At 38.8% G+C, this 12,455-nt stretch overlaps 2 protein-coding genes across 2 annotated transcripts; one reads left to right on the top strand and one right to left on the bottom strand.

The window, feature by feature from the left end:
• The first annotated feature begins 2,289 nt into the window (after window positions 1-2,289).
• On the top strand, window positions 2,290-3,556 carry LOC147304138 (interleukin-6-like). Its single transcript, XM_086280750.1, has 4 exons — window positions 2,290-2,466; window positions 2,592-2,693; window positions 2,798-2,950; window positions 3,353-3,556. Exons 1-4 carry the CDS (start codon window positions 2,302-2,304, stop codon window positions 3,554-3,556), a joined length of 624 nt encoding a protein of 207 aa, XP_086136876.1. The 5' UTR covers window positions 2,290-2,301.
• A 318-nt stretch (window positions 3,557-3,874) lies between these two features.
• tomm7 (translocase of outer mitochondrial membrane 7 homolog (yeast)) lies at window positions 3,875-11,749 on the bottom strand. Its single transcript, XM_086280749.1, has 3 exons — window positions 11,598-11,749; window positions 6,338-6,386; window positions 3,875-4,615 (listed from the first exon to the last, which is right to left on the bottom strand). The coding sequence occupies exons 1-3, from the start codon at window positions 11,698-11,700 to the stop codon at window positions 4,600-4,602; spliced, it is 168 nt and encodes a 55-aa protein (XP_086136875.1). The 5' UTR covers window positions 11,701-11,749; the 3' UTR covers window positions 3,875-4,599.
• Between the last annotated feature and the right edge of the window lie 706 nt (window positions 11,750-12,455).

Below are 12,455 nucleotides of genomic sequence, written 5' to 3'. Positions count from 1 at the left end.
GTGTCTGCATTTGGGTCCACACTCTCTCTTCACTCCACAGTACTGTTTACTCGGTAAAGTTAATAAAAGTGTAATATCAATATGACGGTAAAATAAGGCTTATATTTAATTTGAAGTAGATTTATCTTGGATTGCTGTTTCTACCGCAGAAGCTGAAATCAAAAGGTTTCCTAAAAGTTTGGATGTGAGTCTAATGTAACATTAATAACCTCTGAGTGGCCTTTTGTGAAGTCACAGCCTAATCTACTCGATGCATAGCTACAAATCTTTCCCACCACTATCTTCAAAAGGTTTGGCTTTCTTGAAAAGCTGTCGTTTTTGAACATCACTGAGCAATGACATGTCTTATCAAAGCACTAAATGATTTAATGGGTTTTAAACTTTCCAACCTTTATATTCTGCTGATGGGAAATATTTGTGATATTTAGGTCATCATGCTTTATCATTGCATTTTCAGGATATGCTAGTTACACACTTGTCCGTGATAACAGTAAAATCTCTCAGCAGTTCTTCCTTTAACGAGCTGCTTCACTGAGGTCACTCTATTGAAATTTCTAGACTTAGCACAGCTTCCTTAGAGACAGAAAGCAATTTTATTTCGCAGGATTTTTACTGTGTATTTTCACTGAAAATGTGAAATCCCCATTTTATAGTAATACAAAATAAAATGTTAATGTTTGAAATAGATAAATACCAATTTTATTAGTCTACATGTGTACATATGAAAGATGGCAAACTACTAATGTTTAAAGTCTTGCTAAAATTATTATGGCTGAAAGCATGTAAAGCAAACTGTATTAAAGGTATGAAAAATTGCTGTTCTGTAAATTGTCTGATTTATTATGACGCATGATATTATCAGATATATAGGGCACAATTATTCTATAGGGAAAATAAGGCAGAACGCCTTTTAACTTCAAATGCATGTTAGTACTCAGTTGATTGTCTGATAAATACTATGTTCAGTGACACCCCAGTTTTGTCACACCAATTGTCAAAATGTACTTAAGTAGTTGCCAAATCATAGCTTTACCTCGTGAATCTCTAATCTTTCCTTTTGCTTTCACACATCTAACACAAGAGAGTGTGTATTTTTTTCAGATAACTCCCATTACATTGGTTACAACGGTACATTTATATGTTTAGACTCATTTTCATGTGATGCAAATAAATGTATAATTCCTGTACATGATAATGAATGGGGTTACATCTATTGATCATTTCATCTGCTTGTGCAGTGTATTTATGTATGTGTGTATGTAATTATGCATTGTTTATTCATTTATTTATTTATTTATTCATTATATCATTTGATATATAAAGTTGCTACAAGCTAAATGCACTGGAATGCTGCTATGCAAATGTTTGGTTTTAGAAGGATTTTCCCTTTAAATTCTTGAGCTGAAAATATCATAGGGATTTTTTTTACATGATGATTCTCTGTGCTTTATAACTTCTCCAATCTTTGCTAAAAAAATTACTTAAATAATAGTAATAATAATAATAATGGATTGGATTTATATAGTGCTTTTCAAGGCACCCAAAGCACTTTACAATGCCATTATTCATTCACTCTCACATTCAAATGGCACTTTTATAAATAATAATAAATACACAATAAATTACATATATATATATGTATATATGTATATATATATATATATATATATATATATATATATATATGTGTGTGTGTGTGTGTGTGTGTGTGTGTGTGTGTGTGTGTGTGTGTGTGTATATATACATATATATATATACATATATATATATGTAATTTATTGTGTATTTATTATTATTTATAAAAGTGCCATTTAACCGGTATATATAAAATATATAATACATAAAAAAAATTCTCACAACATTATAATAGCAATCACACACCACCAACAACAGTAATAATAATAACAACAGTAATTTATAAAAAATTTTATAATAATAATAATGATAATAATAAGGATCAACTGGTCCTGTTGAAGACACTCATAATCTTCATCAAATCTTCATGACGCAGTTACTGTTAATTCCGTTTTGCAAGTCGGGATTGGAAAATCCCATTCGTCTGAGGAATGTATAAAAACAGCGCATCTCAGATACAAGCCAAATCCTTCTGGCCCTGGCAGCCTTCAGCATCAGCGGAAACTTGACAAGTGCTTCCCAGCAGCGCACCATGCCCTCTATATTCAGTAAGTAATTTGCAGGCTGTGGTGCGCGAGTTTCCTGCGTATCTTCCTCTTTTCATTCATTCATTCGTTCATTCTTGTTCTGTCTCCCCAAGCAGATGTGCACGTTTTCTCTGCGGTGATGCTGGCCGCTCTGCTTCTCTGCGCTTCCGGCGCTCCGATTGAAGACGGAAGTGTGGCCGGTGACTTCTCAGGTGAAGAGACGGAGGAGGCGCAGATGTCCACTGTCAAGCCTTTTAATATATGGAGGTCACTCTTTGACTCAGCTCAAGAATACGAGAAAGCGGTAAGGGCCTGCTCATTAACTATGATTAACAGGTGTCATCAAGTCCGATTGGGGTTCCCTCGGACCCCTGGGATTCTAAAATACTTCCAGCCTATTTAAGTTGTATTTTAATTCTTTTCTATTAGTTTGAGCACCATTTCCAGACTCTGGAGAATCGCGATCAAGCTTTGGACTCCCACACCCCCGCCTCTATCCCGAAGCACTGCAATATTACCAAGTTCAGAAAGGTGAGAGCTCCTTTCTCTTTTTCTAATGCTGTCACTAACAAAGGTCGGAAGGAGGGGTTGGGGTTAGTTCGATAACTCGGGCTGTTCTTCTCTCCTTTGTGCAGGAGACTTGTCTCCAGACGCTGGCCAAGGGTCTGCTCATCTATTCGGTTTTACTCAAGCACGTAGAGAAGGAGTACCGCGGCAGTTTGAACTTCTCCGACGCTCCGTCAAACATCGGCACTCTGATCGACCTGGCTGGCATGGTCAAAGGAAAGGTGGGTTTGACACGCGTCTTTAACTATCCTCCGAGGAAAAGTCAAATTTGACTTTTCAGCAGTCTCTTGGGTATTTCCTGTCAGTAATGTTAGGAAGACAGATAAAGTAGATTTACTTCAGAAAAAAAAAACAATCCACTACATACAGATATTAAAAGTAAAATTCACAATAAAAGGTGACTTCTCTACCTTTAGCTGTCACAAAGCCCAGTAACAACATTTCTATTGTAAATGTGAGAGGAGCAGAAGTGATAGGTAGCACAAAATCTCAATTAAATACATCACCTCTCATACTACATCACTGTTTCACCAGAATGCCTGTTGTCTTAGTACTGTCACATTTTCACTTCTGCGTCCTGTTCCTAAATAACACCTCATTCTACCATCTCTTCTGACCCACAGATGAAAAACAGCAATCAAGTCACACCGCTGACCAGCAGTGAGGAGGAGCAGCTTCTCAAGGAGGTCAACAGCCCTGATCCTTACCACAGCAAGTTGAACGCCTACAGCATCCTGAGAGCCCTCAAAGCCTTCCTGAGTGAGGGGAAAAGAGCTGTTTGTAGAATGGAAAAGCAACTGAACCAATCAGCAGATACCAGTTGTTAAAAAGACGAATAATGCTCAAATTACATTCAGTTATGAAATAATAACTCAGGGAAAACTGGATGGTTTTGACACTCCTACTTTCTCAAGATCATAACCTCCTCTGGGTACAGCAGGCCCCACAGCAACATACTGTGTATGTAGAATCACCTGCTGTGCTATTCTTATTTATCTTATTTATAATTGGTAGAGATTATTTATTAGAGAAAAATCTATTGTGCAGGAGAAATGCAGTGTAAATACAATTTGCACTGTACTTGTAATTAGCATTTCTGGTGCTGATTACTATTTATTGTTAAAGAATTTTACAGTACAGTGATCTCTTATGTAACACAACTGACTTTATTTTTTTGCATATGCTGAAATAAAAAAAAAAAATCATTTGCATAAAAAGCAAGGACTTATTCTTTCCCCAACATTTCACACATTTCAACGCAGCAGCGCATTCTGCAAATGCATGAATCTTGACACTTAGATTTAGATCAGTCAACTCAACACATTTATATACACACATTTAAAGATGGACGGAAAATGTTCCCGTTAATCTATGACTATGACTCATCATTACCATGTAAGATTGATACATTTGATATATCAAAACTTTATAATTGCTCAGTAAAATATTTGCTATCAGTTTCTTCTGCATGAAAGCGACTGGATTGTTTATATTAAGGAAGAAAAGAGTCGTTTCTTTGAGGATTTATTTTCAGAAATGTTAAATTACAAATAAAAACTAAGAAAAAAACAGGAAACAAACATCAGTGCTTCGCATTAACAAAAAATAACCCTCCAACTGATAGTCCAATCAGCGTGTATTTCAAGGGACAAACCTGTTCACACATCTCTGTACATGTACCATAGTTACAGACTACATGGAAATGGATAACATCCAATCAATACTTTACAGATAGTGAGAAACAATGTACAAATGTCATCTGATCATTATTATTTTTAGAGGGGAAAGCAAAAGAAGTCCATTTCGTCCAGTCACAGGTGGGTCACATGGTTTGGTTGATGGTTAGGGATTGGTCGTGTGAAGATGTTCCTCAGCCCCAGAGCAAGCTAGAAGACAACAAAGAAAATCAATATTAAAACATCCTTGGAAATATGTTACTGACATAGTGAGGAAATAATAGTGTGATGTATTAACAGCATTGCCAAAATATATATATATGTATAAAAAAAACATGCTTACAAACGTTATCACAACTATCACTATGTAACTATGTTACATGGGCCTGTACAACAATTTTGAGTTGTACAGGATGTTGTTTAGCGCAGCTCAGCAGAATGCAGTGCATTTAAAAAACAAACAAACAAACAAAAAAAAACCCCACATCCCCCCATGGGATGAAACAGTTAACCCCCTTTTCCATTAGTACATACTTGGATCGACTCGCCATGGATCGGCCACGACTTGACTGGTTTTCCTTTATATTCAGTACTACGCAGCGTGTGTGGTTGTCATCACAGCAACGCATCAAAGCGTCCCGCGATGTAATTAACATGCAAAACAAAGGCTATTTAAAAGGTGGATGTCGAGGCAAGAATAAACCTACTGCTCGGTCCGTGGCTTTTTGTCAGACTCCATCGAGTGACGCTGCTGACCAGCCAATCGGTGGTATACAGTCTGATGATGTCACATTTTAATATGTGTTTGGATCGTTGGAACCTGGGCCAAGCAGGTACTTAAAAAAAACCCAGGTATTATGACCTAATGGAAAACCCTGTAAACCATGGCGAACGGTGCCGAGTCGATCCGAGTAGGTACTGATGGAAAAGGGGCTTTAAAGTCCTGGAAAACAAACAAAAAAAATTTACATCTCATGATTTTAAGATAATCCACTAAAATGCAAAATAGAGAATTTTGCTATCATACCACTTGTACATCATGTTTAAATGCTTTGCAGAACAGTGCAAAAGTCTTGTGCCGACTCTCATTTCTTTATATTTGACTTTCTTGTAACTTTTTTAAGTGGTGTAGAGCAACAGTTCTCCAAGTTTTTTGAAAGTCTTTTAAAGTCTTCCTTGGACATAGGTTGCTTTTTTCACTTATTCTCAGTGCCATCCCTGTACCTGACCAGCATCGTCATACATGCTAAAAAAGACACTAAATGTACATGTTAATTTCTAAAATATTGAAAACAATGACCACAGCTTAACTAAAGTCATAATTTCATATTGAATTATTTGCTTGTTCTCATATTTAAACAAAATCAAATCTCTATATAAAGTAAAAACAAACACACTGATATTATTAGCAACGGGCTGTTGAGACTGGGGAGGCGGAGGAGGCGCAACAAGCAGCTCAGTTTCTGGTAAATATAGGTTACCTTTTTTCCTGTTTATCTATACTGAGATAACAGTACATGATGCAATAGGTTCTTAAAAAAAAAAAAAAAGAAATTAAAAAAACAGAAATAAAAAAGATAAGAGATTCTTACAGGACTAAAAATAGCCTCACATCAGTATTCCAAGGCGGGTATTAAGACATCACACATCCTTTTCTCTTCAAGCTATCATTCGACTTTGTTAAATGGGCAGTTTTACTTAAAGAATGAACTGTTTTGACATATAATGTATTTTCATCCTTATGTACATGGTCTAAGTGTACATGAATAATCCCTACAATGACCCTACTTCATGAGACTGGACATAAATCTTGTTGGTCAGGAGTTCGCCCCCCCCCCCCCCAAAAAAAAAACCCCGATGTATTATTTGACTTTGGATCTAGGAGTAGGATGCTTTATTTTATTACACACATCTCAGACCGATTCGTCTTACCTTAAGAAAGTAGGTTCAGGCATCCCTGGATCTGCTCCTCGTTTGAAACCTGTAAGTCAAAACCATAAATAAGAATTACGAGGTGATTCTTGTAAGGCACGCTCAAATGTACAAGACACCAACTAACAGTTTTGAATTTCAGTGCAGTCCTCGTGTGCAATATTTTTCCCCACACAAAACCACATTGTACCCCTTGAACATAACTTCTTTTGTACACTTTATAATGTGTAAATAACTCATGTAAAGTGCACTATTCTACTGCTCAGCTCCATACCATTTAGGTTTATTTTCACTTGAATGTTAAAGCTCAAATGAGTGGGGCTCGATTAGTGCTGAAGCGCTGGTGCACACATGACAGAGGAAAAGAGAATATACCGAAACTTTAAAGATGAGAAAAGAAATACGATGATGGCAAGATCTAAACATAAATCCCCCTTATTGAAAGCATTTTTTTGGGGGTGGGGGTGGTCCCTCAAATTTGGAGATATGAATTTGAGCACCGGTTTTACTCATATTGTGGTTTATAACTAGTTTCGAGCCACAATGAGTAAAAATACTGTCCTGTTGAGAACTAATGAAGCAAATCATTTGCTACTTCAGTGATTACAGTGCGTCAGCAGAATGCAAACAGACCCAGCAAAACATCCTGCTTTCATTAAACTAGCTTAGATCAGATCATTCCACAAGCAGCAGAAGACTACAAATTCATATCCCCTGATATCAATACTTCTGCCTTCATTTAAAGTCAAGGAAGTAGTTGAGCCTGACGCAAGACATTCTCCAAAAAAAAGATAAGAGGATCCCAGAAGGCGAAAAATAGCCTCCTGTTACCACTCTCCTAATATCAAGGGTAAAACCTGATTTCTTTGGCTGTTTTGTTTAGACCCGTCAGGTGATCACTGTGTCTAAGTTTAATTACATACGGGTGTATCAGAATCTATCGTGGGGCGATCGTGGCTCAAGAGTTGGGAGTTCGCCTTGTAATCGGAAGGTTGCCGGTTCGAGCCCCGGCTTGGACAGTTTCGGTCGTTGTGTTCTTGGGCAAGACACTTCACCCGTTGCCCGGTGGTGGTCAGAGGGCCCGGTGGCGCCAGTGTCCGGCAGCCTCGCCTCTGTCAGTGCGCCCCAAGGTGGCTGTGGCTACAACGTAGCTTGCCATCACCAGTGTGTGTGTGTGTGTGTGTGTGTGTGTGTGTGTGTGTGTGTGTGTGTGTGTGTGTGTGTGTGTGTGTGTGTGAATGGGTGGATGACTGGATGTGTAAAGCGCTTTTGGGTCCTTAGGGACTAGTAAAGCGCTATATAAATACAGGCCATTTATCCAGTGCAAAGTCAGAGTGATTGTTTCCATGTGATAACAGAACACGTAGGTGTCCGGTGAAATCGTCACCAACTTTACAGCTCCTGTATGCTTCGACCCCTTCAGCACACTCGCCTTAACCAATGTTTCTGATCCAGAGTGTCCTGATTTGAGCTAAGTGCAGGAAGGTATTCATTCGTGTGTGAAACCGGGATGGGCCACGTAGCCTTCAAATTACATTACGATATTTCAAGAAAGTTTTCCGTAACAAGATTTCTGAAATGTAGAAAAAAATTTTTTTGCTCCACTTGCAGCTTGCAGGCAGCAGCAATCACAAGTGGAAGCATATGATAGACATTTCCCACTGAGCTGTCATTGATGACACACTTCCTAATCTGAAGTGTGAATTTATTAAAAGAAGGTGCCGATAGCATCCGCAGCAGTATTATGGTGCAACACCAGTGACACAGCCTAAGTTAAATGTAAGCACAAAAGCAGCCCGTGATGCTGATCCCCTACAACCCATCCAGAATTCGGGCTCCCACAGAATGTCTTCTGTATGCCACACAGCCAATCAATTACAGACGCTCTTGGCATCAAGAGGCCACATCTAAAGGTCAGTCTAAGGTTTGCCAGTGAACATCTAAATTATTCAGAGAAGGTTTAGGAGAAAGTGGTATGGTCGTCAACTCGACCTGCTGTGTTTGGAGGAAGAAAAATGTTGAGTATGAAGCAAAGAACACCATCCCCACAGTCAGGCACAGAGGTGGAAACATTATGCTTGGGGATGTTTTTCTGCCAAGGGTACAGGACAACTTCACTTCATTGATGGTCCAATGAACAAGGCCATGTACTGTAAAATCATGGAAAAGAACCACCTTCCCTCAGCCAGGACACTGAAGATGAGTCGTGGGTGGGTCTTCCAGCATGACAATGACCCAAAACATTCTGTCAAGGCAACAAAGGAGGGGCTAAAGACGCATATTAAGGTCATGGAGTGGCCTAGCCAGACTCCCCCACTGTCAAGTCCTGCTTTTCCACCATGTAACTACTTCAGTTTGTTTCACAACACCACTTGCTCTTCCTGTCTTAACTAGTGATCGCTCCAGCAGTGCTGTAAATGGTTTTCCATTTGGGTGGTACATCACCAGCTGCTAGTATCTCCTTTGTAGCCTCGTAGTGCATATCGACTATGTTTTTGCCTCAAGTGGTGAAACACGTTTGCCTCTTTCAGTTTTCTTGTATCTTTTGCAAAGATGTTGGAGGCTGTTGAAGTAGCCCCATGTTTAGGCACCAAATTGTCATCAGAGGCTGACGCACAACTCTTGCTCTTGCGTAATATTATCTGACACAATATATGTGGTATAGCCATAGCGTGAAAACATTCATCATTTAATATACTAGTTGTTTAACTTGCTTGAAATATATAGAAAATGGTGGTAACCCAACAGCTCAAGTAAATGAGTTGCACATGCAGAAAAGGCTCAGCAAGAGGGAAATGAGAGAAAGTGTGACATCACTGTTGGTGTTTCCAATATACTGAGAGGAATCTCTTAAGGCGTATGGTCACACATGCACAAGTCTCAACTTCCCCCACATAATCCAAACCACAGCCATGCAAAAGTTTCAACTTCTCCATCAAAGCTCCCAAATACAGTGATGCACAGGTCTTCCCCAACACTCCTTCAAACCACAGCCAGCTATTTCAGGATCACAGAAATGTCTGAAGAAAAACTGTTTTGAATCTACTACCACAGGGACGTGTTACCCGTAAGGCACACAAGGTCACAGTTTACATCACTAAAGCAGAAGGGAACTCAACTCGCATAGTCAGCAAAGTGCTGCAAACAGAATGATATGCATTTGTGGCGGAGGTGGGGGCACAACATGGGAATCCTAGCATGTTAGCATAAACTTAACTTTCAAAATAAGAGTGAAGGGACTGTCCACAAATTTAAAAGAATAAAAATTAAAAAAAAACATGAGTCAGAAAATATACCAGGGGTCTGTTAATTTACTTGGGCAGGCCACCCAATCAACTCTATGTGTGGTAAATGCCATGATAAACCATCATCCTTCCCTTTTTCTAAAAACCTCAAGTAGGGTTCCACCGCTGGCGTTATGTTTGCGAGTGGGCAACAAATAAGAGCCAATATTGGCCTATACCAGATATATCAATATCAGTAAACTTGCCGTTTTGGGCAATTTTGAAATCTTATTGATTTACATACAGACAAGCGATGTGTTTTGGGTCTTCTTGTAAGATAAAGAGATAACCTTTCGCCTTTAAAATTCAGACCCCGTTTTGTTGCTGACTGCTTGAGGGCTTTTGGGTTGTTGTTTTTAAAAAAAATAAATAAAATAAAAAATCGCTCATATTTTCTTGGCCTGCTTTGCTTTAAAATTCAGAAGAGACATTTATATTTATATTTATATACGGCCTATGTGAATATATGTTACACGTGTTTAGAGCAGCTCTACATCTCCATACCTACTTTTCCTGCCTTATCAGCACTGGTTTAAAAAAAAACCAAAAAAACCCACCAAAGGCTACGTTCACACTGCAGGCGAAAGCGCATCAAATTCGACTTTTTGACCCTATGGGACCCATATCTGATCATGGTATAATAGTTTGAACAGCACAAATCTGATATTTTCAAATCCGACCTAGGTCACTTTCGTGTGTGGTACTGAATCCGATACATATCTGATGTTTTAGAAAGCTGCTTGAATGGTCGTGTCACATTACATCCGTCTTTTACGTCACTGACACAAGACAGACGCCAATTATCGGCGCCGGAGAAGCGCCCGAACACTTCCTGACCATCTAGTGTAGATGTTAGTGAAACTGTTGGGAAGACAACATTGGAGAAACGTTGTTTTATTTGTACTGTATAATCTGCAGATTCTGACAGAAATCTGCAACTATCCTTTGAAGCACCGCTCCTCACTAAAACAGCAATAGGGATAATTATTAGGCCATATGTAAATAACTTTATAATTTAAAGCAAAATTAGGAAACATAAAGTCCGAAACAAGTCTTTATATTTAGGGCCATCAGTCAAACAATACTGTTTGGTCTGGGTCTAAACAGAGCGTGTTGTGTGTGACGTCTTCTTTTGCGCATGCGGGCCGCTTGAGGGTTCACACTAGAGCACGTTTTCTGTCACATTTTATTTGTAGTGTGAACAACCAGACTAAAAAAAAATCGGATTTGATCAAAAAAATCGGAATTGAGTATTAAACTAAACTACGCTTCAAATTTGATAAATGTCGTAGTTAATTCCCTCTGACTTTTGCTATTTGGCTTCCACCACGATAAAAATCTCTCTCTGTACTTCAAGAACAGCTTCCCATCTCAAATCTCTGTTTTCGGCATTATTCATTTGCTTATTACCCACCTCGTACCAGAAAGCCTAATTTCTGATGTTCAATACTGAAGAGAGACATATTTTTTTATAATTATGTAATATTGCAGAATATTTTAAAGGTTATCTGCTATAAAAATCCAGGCCAGGAAAATCTCCTTCATGTTTTTCTGTTTTATTCTCAGTTACTTTGACACAAAGGTATCTGCTTTAATGCTCACGCCTCTGATAAAGTCTCACATGTATCAGTACTGATAAATGATCAGAATTATAATATTTCTGTCTATCTGAGGCAAAACTGATTAGCCATACAAATCCATAGCATGAGTTCATGCTACAGGAGTTCCTCTACAACGTACAGCAAAGCCATAGCTGATAGACTAGAGACACTTCAGTTTTTTAAAAATAAAACTGGGGCTCGCAACATTTTATTAATCATGTTATGTTTGATATGCTGTTTTAACGAGGGCCCCAATACAACACGTCAACCTCACCGGGACAGAAGAAAATACAGTTTAATGCTAAGAAGCTGCGCTAACCGGTTAGCATTAGCATCATCTCACCGCATACCCCTCACTCCTATTCGGATACTGACCGAGGTACAGCACGGTTGGAATAAAACCCCATCGGATGACAAACTGGCCGCACTGGAACAGCTGCTGCAGCCGCTGTTTGCTCTCTTTGCTCAGTTTAGCCATGTTATGATCCCGAACAGACAGTCTCGTGCTGCTTCCAAGGGCAGGAAAAAGGAAGTGACGTTGAAGAGCTAAACACTTACCTTCTCCAGCTGTCATAGGACGCCTCCTTGTGGATGGGCGTGTGGCGGCGGCTGGTTGGAGTTTACATGCTAAACTGCCACACTTTAAGTTTAGAAACAGATAGCATGTTCTCGATGAGATGATTTTACTGATTATGCCAGTTTTCTTTAAGCGGATTTGGCTTTAATTAAAGCCAAATCTTTATTAAGTCAATAAGACCGTTTAACTAACATTAGGCCCTCCCAGAGTCAATAGTTTGGAGCAATGTTCTTCTCCACTGTGGATGTAGACAACCATAAAGATCAGCAGAAAGCAAATCACATCACACACATGGTTTAAACTTATATACTGTACCTATGGAGCAGTTTTGCTAGAAAAAAATGGGAGCAGTTATTTATTGACAGATGCACAAAATCCTAAAGACACACTGAAATACAGTAAGACAGGCAAACAGAGCTTGAAAGTCAATATCTTGTACTAGGACCTTTATTCTTTAACACAGCCTAGACACTGAGGCAAGCTTACTTGTCCTTTCTTGAAGTAGTCTTAAGGATTCTTGAAGAACATTCAAAGCTCTTCTCCAGATGTTGGCTACATTTTGTTCTGCTCGCTGTCAAAATGATCCCACACTGCTTTAGTAATCCATCACTGGCAGCATTGTGTTGTGTCTTTTTCTATTCAGGTATGTTTCCACT

Source organism: Aulonocara sp. 'chitande type north' Nkhata Bay, linkage group LG22 (genome assembly GCF_057382095.1).
Source record: "Aulonocara sp. 'chitande type north' Nkhata Bay isolate Kocher_YH1m ecotype deep benthic linkage group LG22, A_spYH_male_GT1.1, whole genome shotgun sequence".
NCBI classification, from domain to species: Eukaryota; Metazoa; Chordata; class Actinopteri; order Cichliformes; family Cichlidae; genus Aulonocara; species Aulonocara sp. 'chitande type north' Nkhata Bay.
This window is presented reverse-complemented; position numbering and strand designations above follow the sequence as displayed.

Coding starts and splice junctions, on each gene's coding strand:
- LOC147304138 (XM_086280750.1), top strand. CDS start 2,302: ATGCTGGCCGCTCTGCTTCTCTGCGCTTCCGGCGCTCCGATTGAAGAC. Junction 2,467..2,591: donor CTCAAGAATACGAGAAAGCG/GTAAGGGCCTGC, acceptor CTTTTCTATTAG/TTTGAGCACCATTTCCAGAC. Junction 2,694..2,797: donor ATATTACCAAGTTCAGAAAG/GTGAGAGCTCCT, acceptor TCCTTTGTGCAG/GAGACTTGTCTCCAGACGCT.
- tomm7 (XM_086280749.1), bottom strand. CDS start 11,700: ATGGCTAAACTGAGCAAAGAGAGCAAACAGCGGCTGCAGCAGCTGTTC. Junction 6,387..11,597: donor TCCAACCGTGCTGTACCTCG/GTCAGTATCCGA, acceptor TTTGACTTACAG/GTTTCAAACGAGGAGCAGAT.